Below are 17,617 nucleotides of genomic sequence, written 5' to 3'. Positions count from 1 at the left end.
AAAGAATGTATAATCATTTTCTTGATGGTATGATTTGATTATGCTAGGATTTGTATTTCCATTGGAGGCAGGGCCTCTGGACTCTTGGTTCCCATTTCTTCTGTTTAGAAAGGATATTCATGAGTCAGATATTCATTGGGAATTTCCTAATTTATTGGAAATTCTTAATTTTTACTTTTAATTGTATTAGATCAGTGTTTTTCAATGGACGCATTACTGGCTTTTGGGATGGCCCAGATCTTTGTGCGCTGTAGCATGTTCAGTGTCCCTGGCTCCTGCCTCCTAGTTACTGGTAGTGCTCTCCTGGTCACTGACAAACAGAAATGGCCCCACACTTTTCCAGATTATCCCTGGCATGGTACTGCCCTTAATTAAGAATCATTGAAGTAGATCAGCAACTTCATTACAATAGCTTTTTACTGCTTAATTCTTAGATTCAGAAAGATTAAGAATATAGTCATGTTTTTAAAAATAATTTTTATGTGTTTTTTTTTGGTGGGGAAGTAATTAGGTTTGCTTGTTTGTTTGTTTAACAGGAGTACTGGGGGTTAAACCCAGGACCATGTACATGCTAAGCACACACTTTATCACTAAACTATACCCTCTCCCCCAGGAAGATGGTCATGTTTATTGCTTTTCGGTACTACATGCCTATTCAAGTTTGATTCTAATTTGTTCTCATTCATTATATAATAAGCTATATCAAAAATTAAATGTTTTATTTTTCTAGGAAGATTTATTACTAGAGATATTTAACTGACCATATAGCCTATGATTAGTGTCATATATATACACTTTTATTTAGATACACTAGTACTAGTGTGTTTTTATTTTTTGGTTATTAATTACTTTTTAAACTTGCTCAAAAATATGGAAATTATGTAAATGTCATGGAATAGAACCCTTTGATCTACCTCTATATATTATGCATTTTTTACTAAAGTTGGAAGTAGATACTTACAGAGGCACAAGTGAGTGTGTCGTTTGCAGGAAGAAGACGAATGAGAATTCAGGCAGATAGGTCAGCACGGGAATAGTAAACTTGGGTTCAGTGATTAGAAAGACTAGTCCTTAAGTCAGGCCTCAGATAGCAGCACCAGGGAGAGCTCCAAGCGCGTTCTTTATTCTGATGATGTTATGCTAACGGTGGAGGGCATTTGTCCTGTGTACTTCAATTGGTTAAACAAGCGCCGCTCCCCTGAGGGTAATAGATTTTTCTTCCTCATTTGGCCAGAGCCTTCAGTTTCACTGTCTGAGGTCAGAAAACAAAGTACAGCTATTCAGTAATGAAACCGATTTATATATGTGGTAGAACTGATTCTGAAAAGGAATTCCATGATGTTCTGTCTACTTAGCTATTATTTTTGTCTTGAATAATTTAGCATGATAATCCTTATCTCCTCTTCTCTCAGCTTTCCAGAGGGCTTTCACCACTCGTGCTTTCTTCCCCCATTCCAGTCTGAAACTTACCTTCTTGTAATTTCCCACCTCTGTCCTTTTTTCTTAGAATTTTAATATTCAACTGGTTTATAAAATCTGGAAGAGTTCTTAGATTATTTAAGAATGTAAGTAAATGTTATATTTTGTAATCATTCAGAAATAAATCTAGACATTTATGAAGGGTGTGTTTTACTGTAGAGATATATTACATCTTGTGTATCCTCTGTGTGCCAGTATGTGCTAGTTCCATCCAGAACCTTCACTCTACAAAGGGTAATTTCTACCCATTGTATAACCACCTCAAGTCTACTCTTCCATATAGTTACTGCTTTGCAGCTAACCACAACACTCCGTGATGGTCTCTAGATGATCTATTTCATTTGTAAAAAATTCTCTTATATCCTCAATCTTAAAGAGCTCTGCCCTGCTTTCTTCTTTCTTCAGTCTTCCTCTTTCTCCTTCCTACTCCTTTGGACTGTCTCTTTTTTCATACTTCCCTATTCATTTCCTCTCTCTCTTTTTCTCTTCTTCTTGTCCTCTTTGATCTCCTCTTCCTTCTTCCTTTTCTTCTTCCCTTCACATCTTTCCTATTCCTTTTCTGTCCCTCCTGTCCACTTCCTGTCTCCCCCAGTCTTCTTCCTTTTATTTAAACTAAAATCTCTCTTTTATCAAATAACACTGTTACTACCTAGGTGCCATCTCAAGAAATGACCACATTCTCTTTTTCTATTGCTTTAAAGATTTATCACCTTGCTTAAATCCCCCAATTTCTACTCCTGCCATCTGTGCTCTTTTTAGATAGTCTTCTAATATACTAAGAAAATAGAAACTGGCATGTATGATTTCTTTTTAAGCTGTCTTTTCCTACCACTTCAAAATGATCTGTATCTTAACTCACCTTCTTCTCACTCCAGTCTCAGGAAGAATAACTTCTTTACCTGTACTCTAGTTTTTCCTTGATAAAATAAAAATAAAACATATCTACTATAGGAAATTTAGTAACTATAAATAAATTTTAAAAACTTAAGTCACATAATTCTAGCACGAAATTACTGTTAACAGTTGGTGGTATAAGCTTTAGGACTTTTTTTGCAGGTATTTAATTATAAAACGTATATTTTAAATAGAATCAGTTTGTTGCATTTTCTAATTTTTTTATTATTGTATCTCAAATATTCTTGTATGTGATAAGTATTCTTTTACAATGCCATTTTTATGGGCTGCATAGAATTCTCTTGCATAAAACTTAGTGAACCAGTTTCCTGTTGAATAATTAGATTGTTTTTCATCTTCAGAAATGATGGTGGATGGCTTTTTTTTTTTTTTGGAAACTCTTTGAATATATCTTTAAATATATCTTTGAGTAAAATGTTTATTTCCTTAGGGTAATTTGCTAGAGGAAAGATTTCTGACGTAAATGGTATTCATATTTTTAATGCTCTTAATGCATATTACAAAATATCCCTCCAGAATGGTTGTACCAGTGTATATTTCTACTTTGTGTATGAGTTGCTGCTTACCTAAATCTTTCCCAAAACTGGGTATTATATTTCAAAAAAATCATCTCACATTTTAAATTTATATTTTTCTTATAAAATAATTCTTTGTTGTTTAAAAATCATATCATTTGTTCATTTTTTTAAAATTGCAGTATTGGTTCTTTTCATAATGATTTGAAATAGTTTATGCTCTAAATGTGTGTGTGTGTATGTGTGTGTTTCTGCATGAAATATTTTTCCAGGTTGTTGTTTATTACTTAGCATTGTGTTATTTTTTGCCTTATAGAAGTTTTAAAATTTTCATGAGCTGCATATATTACTCTTTCTTTGTGGTTGCTTTCTCTCATGCTGAGGAGGGCCTTTTCTGTACTCTATAAATAAATTAATTTTTATCTTCTGGGTTTTTATTTTGTATTTTAAAATTTACATGTAAATCTCTAATTCATCTGGAAATTAATTTGGTTTATACAGTATGATGTAGAAATTTATTTTTGTTTTCAAATAGTGAATCTTTTATCCCAATATTAATGATCGAATACACTCTCTGTTTCCCACACTTGTACAAAATGCTACCTTTTTATACTAGACAGTGGCCTTCTCTGTTCTATCCCATTAGGTCATCTCTTCATTCTGTTTTAAATATTGTACCTTTAAATAGATTTGTTATTTATAATTAGCCCTTTTTATTTAAAAAGTAATCAAGAGCAGTTTAAAAACAGAAAAGAAAAGAAAATTACATGAAGGGTGAGAAAGTTTCTACTATAAAGTTAACCACAATTACATTTTTTTAAAACTTCATTCATGAAATACTTTGTTCACATGGAAGTATATAGCTGATCTCCTTTTTAATACATAGGTAGAAATATACCGTATACATCATTGTTCTGTACCTTTACAATTACACATCAGCATGTATAGATCTCTCTTTTTTTTTTTTAACCATTTTATAGTAGTTGAATTTAAGAATCTAAAACAATATTTTCCTGTTGTTTCAGTATGTACCTTTTTTTCTAGTCTTTTGTACTTACAAACTGCTGTCATGTTACACATTCTTATCCTGTGTTTTGCCAACATGTGATAAAGGATAAATTTCTAGAAGCGAAATTATTGACATTTAGTACAGTCCTCATTTCTGACTGCTTCATACCTATATACAGTCCTTCTCACACATACATTTGAAGAGAACAAAAAAAAACAATAGTTAATTGAAATGATTCCTCTTACACCTGTAAATGTACTTACTATATGCTCTCCAGGGAGAGACAGCCCAGTGTTTCACAAGTTACGCCATCCGGCTCTAAGTCCAGGATCTCCAGGTGATGTCCTCGAGACATCTGTGTTTCTCAGACTATAATTATATTCCTAACAGTGGAAAATTGGGGACATACTCACCAATGTATAACTTAGTATAGTTAGATAGAAATACCTAAAATGAAATTTTTGTTTGATGATAAATGTGAAATTATATTTTAAGTTTTATTTATATAGCCATACAGAAAGCTTTTGTGGTCTTATTTAAAAGTATGTTTATTGATTTCATTGTTTATTTGTTTCCCCCATGAGGGTGTTAGCACCGTATATATGGGGATATTGATCTGCTTTGTTTGTTCAGTATTCTAAACATCTAAAACAGTGTCTGGCACGTAGAAAATGCTTAATAATTATTTGTTGAATGAATGATTGAATACTATTTTAATCAGAGCAGTAAGCTTTAATTTTGAAAAAAATGTTAGTATAATAGTTTGTCATACATTGGTTCGAAAGTCTATTTCTGTGTTCAGTTTATTTTGATTCTTGCTTTTCCATAGTGAAAGTATGACCCATGGATGAAAATAAAACGTGAATGCAGTCATCACTGTGTACAATTAATAAATCATGATCTTTCTTTTTTTTAAATTCCGTCTATTAATTATACATTGTTCTGCTTTTGAGTTACTTAACATTCTTCCCTGAGGTCAATTTTTCTTGCAAATTTTGGGATACTGTCAAATTTTTACATTTTTATAAATGGATTCAAATCAATTACTGGACAAGTAAGGATAATGGTAGACAAGGTAAATCCAAATCTCTGTTTTTATATTCTCCAAAATCAGTAAAGATCAACAAGAAGAACAAATAAAACTATATAAATACACACCCTCGATATAGCTAGAAGACAAAATACTACAAACTTCAAGTTTCCTATAAGTAGAAAAGTAAACATCAAATCCCAGTAGAGAGATTTTTCTCTCCTGAAGCAAGCATTTGTGGAGAACAAGGGCAATTCTGAAAATCTGTGGAGGAAACTAGTATTGCTCTAAAATTACCATTGGAAAGAGAAGCCATATCTTAAGTACAAAAGAGTCCTGCTCGATCAGAGCACTGACCATAGGTCCTGGGCTTAAAAGTGTGTGTGTTTTGAGGACTGTAGTCTTTGGAAGGTATTTTTTCTGAGGGAAAAGAAATTTAAAGAGGAGGGAATGCACCTTTGGAGATTAGATAATGAAGGAAAAGAAGCAAAAGGGAGTAATTTAAGGTCCTGCAAAATAAAATAGAAAAATAAAATAATTTCTATATTATATGGTAACTGTTCATATTTGCCCTTGTCCTGTAAGTCTTTGACCTAGTCATCTTAAGTCTGTGCCCTATGGCATAGAATTCACTACAAAATAAGTTAATGCCAAGTTGAAGACAAAGAAGTTACAACTTGCCCCACTTTAATCTGTACCTAATATTGAACTAAGGAACCTAGTTTTCTGTGTTGCCTGATGAGAGAGTGACTGCCATCTGTATTCCCATATTTTACCAATCTTGAATTAAATATGTAGTGTGCTAGGCAGATTACTGTAAGAGTTTAGTAGAAACCTGTTTGATTAATAGCTACTTGAAGTGATGTTATTGACTATGAGAAGAGAGGGAAAAGTGCAGTCTAGCATTTGTAGTTTAAATGTGTAACTGTAGTTTAAAACAGTGTATCTTAGTGTGTAAACTGAGTCATGATAGAAAATTTAATCTGAAGACCTAGACTTCGAAGTGTAACTTTATTTTAGCTACTTTCTCTTGTCTATTAATACTTTTTAGATTTTGGAAGTATAGCTCTTTGAAAACCAAAAGACTTTGTGCTTATTTATTGAGAAGGACAAGAGATCAGAACTGGATGCCAAAACCTCAGTTGAACTAAGAAAGGTTGAGTCTCAGTTGGAAATATTTAATCATGCATGAGAGCAAGTACTGATCCTCGAGCCAGGGAAATAAAAAATTTTTAAATCATAACAATTTGCGTAAACCATAAATTTCTGGGGATTGGAATTATATGAAGAATGTGTTCGGAGGAATAGGGTTAGAATGTTCCAAGGGGCTAAGAGTCATATTTTAAATATCTTATGAGAATTTAAATTATGAAGGGTTTTATGTATATAATACATATTTACTATTTATTTTGAATATCTAATACTTATGTTGTTGTCAGTCACTTCATTTTGCTTATGCTCCATTTTGGGTGTTCTGGGAGGGAAAAGATAATAGTCATGTTGTTTCTATACTAGTAACATTTTCTCCCCCAGCTGTGATAAAAAACAAATTTTAAATCTACCTTATGAGTAACAAAGTTATAAAGAGCATCTTAAGCATATTATTAGCGTAAGGTTTAGATGTAAAAATTCTACATCGTCATTGTTATTTTGAATGTATTTAAATAAAAATTATTTAATAAAATTAATTATTTTTAGTTCGTTTTTAACCATTCCACAGTGAGTTCAGTTCTGAAAGACCATGCTTTCTAAAATACTTCTTTCAGTACTGTTGCTTCTGGGATTTCAAGAGATGTAGATAATCCCTCATTTGTAGGAAATGTCATATAATTTTTGAGCAGCTACTTGTGTCCAAATTTATGTATACTCTTTATGACATCAGCATTAGAAATTCAGAAAGAATAGTCTTGATTTATTACCTGTTTAAGTCCATTTTGAGTCTATACTGGAAAGAGACTGCCTCTTTTTAATCATCTTTTTGTTTTCTTTTGTTTTATGTTTTTAGACTGTAAATTCTATCTGCTGGGGCACCGCCCCAGGATCATGGTGAAACGTGTGCTGCTGCATGCTCTCCTCAGTGCTCAAGGGTTATATCTGGGCATGTGTCTCTCCTTTTAATATCTCCAACAGAAGAGGAAAGTGTTAGATTCATTAGCTATCAAGCTGCCAGCTAGGAAAGAGTTCCTTGCTCAAACTGAGCTTATATGAAGAACTTGGAAGGAATGGAAAGAGACAGTTTAATGCCTTTCCAGGGTCTTAGATGTGTATTATTGTGCCTGGTAAAGCTGGAAGGGGAAAATGAGGAATGGTACTGATTTTCCATGTCATTAGTTTTTATATTTGTGAATTTATAACTTATTTTCATCCCACCTTGAAAGTTAAGGTTTGGTACTAAAAACAAAATAATACTTCTGAGGTCATGCTGTATATTCACTGATACACCCCTCCGTCATCTCAGCTGTCTATAGCTGTTAACAGCGAAGGGTTGAGTAGCTGCAGGACTTTTAAAATAGTGACTGATGGACTTAGTACCTGTCTTGGTCAGGAATAGTAGAAGAATTGATCTATAAATAATCACATTTAGAACTTCTCTATGATAAATGTAAGTCATTGTATTAGTGAGCTTAACTTCTTGTGAAGTATAGTAATGAGCTTGGTAGTTACAGTGCTTTGTTTGACAGGGGTTTGACCAGTTATTTCCCCATTTTAAAATCTTTCTTGGAATTTTGTTGTAAATTGGTAGATGATGATATACTATGAATTTGGAATTCAGTTCTATTTAATGTTAGACCATACACAGTAATGGTGATACAGTGAGGAATATAGGAACTATCTTATAAAGTGATCAAAATACATTGGGCACATCACTTTTTGATGGAAATTTGGCCATATTTCTGTTTACAATGAACATGTCATTTCTGATGTCTGCCAAGAGAAAAATATTCAAATAAGTACAGTGATTAAGCTTATTGCTGCATAATTTGTAATAGCAAAAAAAAAATAGCTAAATGTATTACTAAAGATCTAGTTAAATTAATAGGATCAAATGTATAGCTGTTAAAAAAGACTGAGGTAGTACTGTATGTATTGACATGCTCAGATCTCACAAATATATTGTTAAATAAAAATAGGCACAGAAAATATGCTATGCACGTGAACCTGTGGTTATCTCTGATAAGTGAGATTGGAGAGGCAAGGGAAATCTTATTTTCACGTGTTTTTTTTACAGTGACCATGTATACTATTTTTTAATCAGTAAATAAAATGTACTACCATTCATTCACATGTAGTTGTTCTTTGATATTCTTTACTTTTATATTTTTATTTGACTAGTGGTGGGGTCTTTTCTGAAAATGTAAAAGCACTTAGAACGATTGCATTGAGTTTGTCTGCAGTGTTACTGCTGAAATGACTGTTCCACTAATATAAGAGGTTTGTGGTATCTTATTATTTTTAAATGTAGGGCCTTTAGAAGAGGAAAACAGATATATGTGGTAGAAGTTAAAAAATAAGATGTAAATCTGTTTTTAAATCTCTACTGTGCTGTTTTTCTATTTCAGTTACCTAGAAAAGTACGAGAAAGTTCATCATTTTGGGGAGGATGATGATGAGGTACCACCAGGCAATCCAAAACCACAGCTTCCTATTGGTGCAATTCCATCTTCCTACAATTACCAGCAACACAGTGTGTCAGGTAAATATCACTGGAAAGGAACAAGGCATAGGTCCACAGTTTTGAATTAGGAAAATAGACATCATTCAATGAATTAGTCCCTTACTTTGCATATAAAAATCCTTAAAGCCTTGGGGTAAGGTGGCTTCCAAAGATTAGCACCTAATTTGGTATGAGGGCCCTTTCTGTCACAGACTGCATATAGGGCTTTTAGCTGAAGGAATTTTCAGAGTTACAAGTACACCTCTGCTTTCAGGTGAAGTTTCTTTCTTATTTCTTTGGCTAAAGATGACTTTATCCTGAATAGTCACTAAAATGAGAAGAGGAATGTCCTGTTAGGATTAAGAAAGCCAAAAAATATACTCAACTAGCATCCACTAGATTGTCTGATTACCAGAATTCCCAGCATCAGAAGTCCTCAGACATGTTTCTAACTATTCAGCTATTTTCATGTCATAGTACTAGGTACTGAGATTTTTTTCATTTAAGTCATTTTTGTAATGGTTATAGAGGAATCTGCAGCTTAAAAGGACTCATATTGAGAGTAGTCAGGTTGAGAGTGTAATAACAAGATTCTTGAGGCAGAGTAGATGGGAGTTCAGTGTTTAGTGACTCTAGGGGTTGATGACTAGGAAGAGAGCTCTGAAGAGATAAGTATCTCTTTTGTTCGGTCACCAACATTTGGCCTAAGAAGAAGGAGATATGTCTTTTTGAAGGGTATGTTCTTTATGCAATATACAATTATCTGGATCTGTATTATTCTTCATTGGTACCTAATCCCAGTCTCTTAGTTAATCCTTAGATTTAAGCTCTCTCATTTATGCCAGTATCACTGACTTTTTTGTTTTACTTTCCATTACCTGTTTTCAAAGTTTCCTTCATGTTGAATTTGACTCTATTTCTTCTCTAGTCAGTAATAGCTGAGGAAACAGTGATCCCCATTAGAAGAGGCTTCATCTGATACTTTTGTATAATGGGGCTGCGGAGGGGTGGTGGCAGTGGCAGGTGCAAACCAAATCTAGCTTTGTTTTTAATTAGAAGTTACTGCCTCAAGAACCAGTGTTGAAAGAGAACACCATCTGATGATCTTGCTAATAGTTTAAGCTGGTAAAATAAAATAGGGTGACTTGTTAGAAGATATGCTTCCTGTTCCTAAAAGGGTTAATGAGCACTGTCTGATTCAAGGATGTTATAGAGGGCATTCCTATATTGAATGAGACATTGTACTAATGGCCTTTAAGACCATCTTACAACTCTGTGTGCTTCCACTACAGTGACAGCAGGACTGTCCATTCTCGTAGCTTAAACAGAGTTTAGTTTCTATACAGTTTCCCAAACTGACCCGTTTCTACATTAAATCTAGTTTAAAATGAATTTTTTTCCGGATCTATTTTTCTCCACCCCACCCCACCCCCCAATTAAAAATGATTTACTTCAAGAAAGAAGTGAAATATTTTTGGTATTTCAGAAGCATAGTGGAAGTCACTGATAGAGCTACACAGTTTGAGGGAATGACAGAATTGCTTAACCTGGTGTTATAATAACTCCTTTCTGATATGCTGTCATATGCCTGTCTTTTTTTTTTTTTAAAGAAGAATCTGAACAGTTATGTAACGTATGTAGCATGTTTGATAAAATCAGGATTGGGGAGTCATGAAAGGAAAAACTAGGAATTGCTGGGGAACATCAGACTACAGTATATCTAATTCAAACTGGAAAAAGAGGTAGTATTTCAGGGCAGCATTTATGAATTTAAGGTACTTCTCATTTTTCTAGAAGGAGCCGTAGAAACATCACAGTATTCTGAAAATTAACATGATTATCAGTATACAGAACAAACCCTTCACTGATGATACTTTTCAAATATCAGTAAGGAGACTATAGTAAGCTCCATAGCTGTCAATTTGTGTGTGTGTATGTGTGTGTTTAAATAAACACCAAAGTAGAATTACATGGTGATAGATTATGAGCCTATAGGAAATTTCAGTTAGAACCTTTAAAACATTTGTGTCTATGTTTTTGATCAGCCAGCCTTACTCTTCTTGTAGGTTTGGATTAATATATTTGGATATATAAATTTATCTAGAGATGCTTATATTGTTGATATTAGGAAAAGCTATTCTAAAACAATATTTTGAAAGATAATACAATAAATTTAAAGTGGCAGTAGCTTCAAGACATTTAGCATGGATTGCAGTTCTACTCCTAAGTATCATAATAGAATATTGTGCATTGATAGAATATGGGACCAAATTTTCCTTTAAGGATCTTGACTCTTTTTGCCCAGTGACGTTAAGTGGCCCAAAAAATATTAGGTAGATTTTGCTTTGAATTTAGGATTATTAAATATTGACATCAAAATATGGTATCATTTATTACATAGTTTTTTGCACTTTTCCTTGCCATGAATACCTTCTTTTTCTATTCTTTTCCCCTTGGCATTGATTTGGATATAATCATTTATGCAGGATTATAGGGTAGATTATTAAGGACTTTTTGTTTATATTCTCTTAAATTTTAAAATTAAAATAAGTTAATTTTTAATTAAAGTTTAAAATTTTTAATTTACTTGCAATACCTTTAGTAGAAAAATTGTGAAAGACAAAATCGACAAATGATAACTCACTGAAAGTAATAGAATGTAAAAGTTTACAGCTGGCCAGGATTTTAGTGAGCATTTAATCCAGTCCAATCATTTTGGCCAAAGGAGGCGGAGCATCCTATCCATTTGTATTTTGGGTACTTAAACTCAGAAAAGTTTCATACTGGAAGATTAACTTTTTTCATTTAATCAGTTGTAATTGAGCAAAGATTTTCCTTTACATGTCTCAAATTCTAACAGACATTTGAACTACAACAGTCACTGCCAATGTCAATGAAAAGAATGTACTGTATGATTCCTGCGATGTAAATAGCACTCCAGGAACAATCCTCCCTTTCCCTTACACTGAAAACAAAAAGAAGTGATTGCCTCAGATTAAATTAAGTTTGTCAGCAGTGATGCATCCATATAAACTTTGAGTCAGGAATGTTAAAAATAGATTTCCGATCCCATTCTGATTATAAAATTGTACCTATTCAGTCATGTCTCCTTGGGGATGGGAAGGGAGGCTCTGAAAATCTGGTAAGCATTTTCTCCTACATTACCTTAGGAATCTTTACCAAGCCTCATATAATTAAAGGATTTTCATAATTATCATATTTATTCATTTTATTTTAATTCAAGATGTCTTTGGCAAAGTCATTCATGTAAGGATGTAATGAATTCAAATATTATGGCATCTGTCATTCTTCACTAGCAATCAGAACAATTCTAAGATCATATTGATATCTTGTAATAATCTTAATGAAAAAGAATATGAAAATGAATGTATATATGTATATGCATGACTGGGACATTGTGCTGTTCACCAGAAATTCACACATTGTAACTGACTGTACTTTAAAAAAAAAGATCATACTGAAAGCACATAAACAAGACTGACAGTTGTTGAATGTGGGTTCCAACTTTTTTCTGTTGAAATTTGCCTGAAAATTTTGTGGAATCTAAAAACTTAACTGTTGATGAGACTTGACATCTCATGATTAATTCCAGTGTGCAGTATAGAAATATAAAAAAATCTGTTCCTCTGTTCACAGAAGTTACATTTTTTTCCAGATACTTATTTGATGTTATTTATGAGAAATTTCATTTAATCAGGATTATAATGAATGAACAATGTATTATTGTTCAAACCTAAATATTGGGAAAAAATCTGTCATATTCATTTATAATTGTATTATGGCACTTACTCAAGAAACTCCTAGAATATTGTAGCATTGAAGAGGTGTCTCCTCAAATATTACATTGGGAAATGAAGAAATTTCTTACGTGATTTTTTTCTGTAGCATGTTGTGACAGTAGGTTCCTATTTACATTCCATTTAGTGACATTTAATTTTTTTTTAATCTGTATGTCTCTGAAATGTTTTATCTGGCAGTTTTCTAACTCTTTGTTTCTTGCCTTTTCCCATTAAACTAGTTAAATCTTTATGTGAAAAATGTACCAGGGATATATGTTTCAGGACATAGCTACCAGGGCCTAAACTGCACCAAGTAGAGTCAGTACTCGTAGAAATACAACATCTTCTTATATGTATGAATTTCTTATATGTATTATGATTATATATTACTGTCCTATAATCCCATCTTCCCTACCTTCAAAGTTTTTAAAGTGTTTTAAATTAATTCTCCTACATAAAATCTTTATTACCTTGGGTTAGGATAAGATTTCTTAGGACACGGAAGTGTGAACTGTAAAGGTAAAAATGTTTTTAATCAGACTACATCAAAATGAAAACTTCTGCTGTTTGAAGATACTGTTAAGAAAATGAAAAGACAAGCTACTCACTGTCTGGGAGAAAATGTTTACAAAACAAATATTAGATAAATGACTCATATTCAGAATATTTTAAACTAACAATATTAAATGCTGACAAGGATGCAGAGCAACAGGAACTCTGTTCATGGCTGGTTAGAAAAATAAGATGTTACAGCCACTTTGGAAAGTAGTTTCACAGTTTCTTACATTGTAAAACATATACTTATGCATAACCCAGCAATCCAAGAAAAATGAAGAAGTATGTCTGCACCAAGTCCCATATGTGAATATTTATAGCAGCTGTATTCATAAGTGCCAGGAACTGTCCAAATGGCCCTCTGTGAGGAAATGGGTAAACAAATTGTTATAGCCATGCTATAGAACAAAGGAACCAAGCACTGACATACACGTCAAAATAGATATTAACCTCACAAGCATTTTTCTAAATGAAAGAAATCAGAAACAAAAGGATATATATTGAATAATTCCATTAATTTGGCATTTTGAAATAAAACACAAAGTAGGTCAGTGATTGTCTATGGGTAGAGGAGGCGATCAACTACCTACCAAGGAGCATGAAGAAACTTCTTCAAGGTGATAGAAATACTCTACATCTCCATTGTGATTGTGATTGTGATTGTGGTTAAAAGACTATGTGTATTAAAACTTACAGAACTAGAACTAAAAAGCATGAATTTTACTATGTTAATTATATGGCAGAGAATCTAACCTAAAAAACTCCTAGTCCTCCCAAAATTGGGTAAAGAAGGTAGGCAGTGTGTCTAAAAACATGATCCTGTTAAAATTTTCAAAGGAACCAATTTTCCTGGCTTATAGTACATAAAAATCAGAATAAGTCCCTTGAAATGCAAGAGTACAAGGTGTTGATTAGGCAAATTAAGATAACAATAACAATAATAATTTGGCAATGATATCCAAGATAATATATACATTTTTTGTATGTTAATACTTTTTGAGGAATGTAATTTGAACTTAAGTTTACAAAGTTGAACTCTAAACTTACACCCGGTTTATATTTTGTTAAAGAAAAGAAGCTTCTGTCCTGTATTAAGAAGATAGTAACCATAATGGTTTCTAATTCTAAACTTAAGATGTTTTTGTTTTTATCTTTGTTAGATTATCTGCGTCAAAGTTATGGGCTATCTATGGACTTCAATTCGCCAAATGATTATAACAAATTGGTGCTTTCACTATTATCTGGACTCCCAAATGAAGTGGACTTTGCTATTAACGTATGCACTCTCCTATCAAACGAAAGCAAGCATGTCATGCAACTTGAAAAAGACCCTAAAATCATCACTTTATTACTTGCTAATGCTGGGGTGTTTGATGACAGTAAGTTTTAAGCTTATCATATTGTGTGATCATTCTGTTAAAGGTGTTACAGATTTATTTGAAGGTTTTTAAGGAGAGGAATACTTTTTATTAGTCAGTATAGAAGCAATCTTTATTTGCTTTTGTTATATTAAATGTATTATTTAAAAGAATGAATGTTTGGATTTTTTTAACCTTAAATATTTGAATAGTAATTTAGCCTCACTAGAGATTTTGAAATTAAAATTCTGTTTTTCTTAGAGTAAATATGGGTTATTGATTTGAGAAGACTGTTTGAAACAAAATTCTGATAGAGAAAACTAGGACCTGGAAGAGATTGTTTTTCTGAAGTCCATTACTGTTAGTATGTGCTTATAATTTTTAACCTAACAGTTTAGGTCAATGCATTTGAAAATTTGCTGCCTAAATAATCAAAATAAGAATTATCAAGTATTTCATACTCTTTTCATTTGTAGAGTTTGCTAGTTGTAGGTTTTATAAATCAAATTCTTTATTTTCTGTGAAATGATCTCATAGTAAATCTAGGTTACTCCTCAGACCAAATTGCTCATTTCTCTAATTGTAGCTCAATAGTTTAATAGAGATTTAGAAAACAGATTTTGAATCTTTTTTCCTGCTTATAGTTTTTCTTTTTAAGATATATGTCAGTTGAATGTTATTTGTATAAATTTTTTTCTTTTCATCTACCCCAACACCATTGTAACTTGTTTTACCAGAAGTATATTCTATTGAAGGATTAAGGTATTGATACATATTGTAATTATTTTATCACACAAGAAAGTATGTATATAGCACAGTAGACACAGTCTGTGAATTTTTTATGGTATTTTATAGATTCATGAGTATTTTTGTTTTTAAGTAGCAACATGTTTGCAAATGAGTTCGTTTTTCTGCAATTTCAGTTGGGTCAGTAGTGTACTTTACAAACATATTTTATTTGGATAATCTAAAGAGGATTTCTTAAAGTTTGACATGTACTTATTTTGTATGAAGACATTTTGAAATTATTTTAAACAAAAGTGAAAATTAGTTTCTTACCCTGTCTGAAAACTGTTTTTGGTTTCATGGAGGAGGAACAAAGATCAGTACTTCTCAGTTTTTATTGTAACTTTGAAGATCTAAATTTGGTCAATGTCCATCTCACTTTTTGTGTTCTTTGCTTCCTAATATTTAATTTTGATTTTTTAAAGACATCTTTCAGCATTTAATATAGAATGGAGTTTAAAATTATTTCACATTTCTTAAAAATCTTAAAATCTTAAAAATCTTTTTAAAAAGAATAAATATTCTCAAACCAGAAGAATTTTAGTGAAGTCTTACCACTTAATTATTGAATAAGGATTACATGTACATTTATGATAAAAGTGATCTTACCAGTTTTTGGTGCACTGAGGTATGACATTCTTTAGACACAGTTTATCTTCTTGCATTCTTTAGCGCTTTTATTTATCTCAGACTACGTTATTACACAGAGTAGCAATCTCTAAAACATGAATAATTTAGCGAATGCTATTTAAGGAGTGCTTCTATTATTCCAATCATCAGAAGTTTTGAATTCCAAGGTTCATAGGGACTTCATGAAGACCTACCTTATACTTAAGACAATGGTTTTACATTATGAAAACAATTCTTTTGAGTTTGAGGATTAAGGATATATTTAATTAGTAGATATATTTTATTAGGCTCTTGAGAGGTTTTGATTTTTTTTTTTTTAGGGCATGGAATTTTAATTGAGAGATAAATGTAGATACCATTTCCTTTGAAATTGTGGATTGTTTATACGTTTTGTGTGTTTGAAGAACAATAATAAAAATTCCATGTGGCAAAAATTTAATTTTTATCTTATATTTCCATCCAGTATTCTTTTCCCAGTGAAGTTTTTCTTTATAAGGTTTTTTTCAGGACAAACAAACAAAATCTTGTCTCTCTTTAGTGGTGTGTGGGCTTCATTTTTCTGATTAAGCTGCTACTTATATGTAAGTTTGATATTTTATGAAATTCTTCTTTAGGTTGCTATAGTTAAATTTATTTATTAAAAACTTTCACATCTTTTCTTTATATCATGTCCCCATGACCCTAGTATCAATAAAACATTAAAATGTTTCTGTTCCTCACCTTTTTAAAATATTTTTTCAATGAAAATTTTTATTCTAACCTAAGTACTTTCACAAACTTTAATTCAATATTAAGTAAATACTAGGTCTATACTTAAAGGTTTAATTAGACTGCAAAGATTCAGTAAATCTTTTACAACAGAAAATGTATCCATTTGTTATGCTTGTCACAACACATCCATTAAGGAGATTTACTTTCATTTTTTTAAAGAATTACATTCATAAAACTAGTTTTTCAGTTAACAGTTGCCACTAGTTTTCTTTTGCACTTGAAAACCAGTAGCTTTTATTATCGACTACAGATAAATACAGATGGTTGATGAAAATACTTACCTAATTTTTAAAGGGAGATGCTTATTGTGCCACAGCTTAATGTTTTAAAGTATAACACAGCATTTGTTTTATACTCTACTGTCTGGTCCCATAACTGATGATATGAGTTAGCAACATAAAGGAGAAAAAAGTGACATAACATGTACCTATCTATATACCTTAACCTTTGTTGTGAGTCAGGTCAGCAGGGTGTTATTAAGAAGAAGCTTTTGTGGGGAGGGTATAGCTCAAGTGGTAGAGCACATGCTTAGCATGCACGAGTTCAATCCCCCAGTACCCCCTCTAAAAATAAGTAAACCTTATTACCTCTTCTCACCAAAATAAAATAATTAAATAATACAATAATAAGTAAAGCGTAAAAAAGAAATAAGCAGTTTTTGAAAATAGGTGGTTTGACTTTCCTCCTAAAACGACTTTATCAAGAAATATAAACAAGCTGTAGGGCTGTGAATGTTTCTTAAAGGAGATTTCATTTGTGGGAAGTAGTTACAAAGAATGTCTTGCCCAATAACATTTGAAATATGAATTACACAATTTTTTTTGACATACATATGAAGATTTAAAATTCTCACAGTCTGGCAATCTAATAGCAATAGCATCAGTTTGACTTTTTAATATTTTCTCTTCTACAAATGAAAACTAATGCAGAGTAACTATTATAGTACTCTTCATTGTTTTTCTTATTGTCTGTAAAACTATTACGAAAATGAGTTGTGTATTTTTAGATTGTAGTGACAGAAACTTTCTTTGAATTCTATAATTTAAAAATTATATTTCAAAAGAAATTATCATGACTCTGTAACATTTACTATGAAACAGTTTTCAATGTACGA

At 31.9% G+C, this 17,617-nt stretch overlaps 1 protein-coding gene across 1 annotated transcript in view; it reads left to right on the top strand.

Moving 5' to 3' along the window:
• ARID2 (AT-rich interaction domain 2) overlaps positions 1 to 17,617 on the top strand; it is a 137,020-nt gene that overhangs the window by 61,680 nt on the left and 57,723 nt on the right. The window contains exons 4-5 of the mRNA XM_074374992.1: positions 8,509 to 8,642; positions 14,119 to 14,337. Coding sequence (XP_074231093.1) covers positions 8,509 to 8,642; positions 14,119 to 14,337 — 353 coding nt within the window. The remainder of the gene's footprint in view (positions 1 to 8,508; positions 8,643 to 14,118; positions 14,338 to 17,617) is intronic.

Source organism: Camelus bactrianus, chromosome 12 (assembly GCF_048773025.1).
Source record: "Camelus bactrianus isolate YW-2024 breed Bactrian camel chromosome 12, ASM4877302v1, whole genome shotgun sequence".
NCBI lineage: Eukaryota > Metazoa > Chordata > Mammalia > Artiodactyla > Camelidae > Camelus > Camelus bactrianus.
The sequence above is the reverse complement of the archived record's forward strand: the minus strand, read 5'-3'. Positions and strand labels throughout refer to the sequence as shown.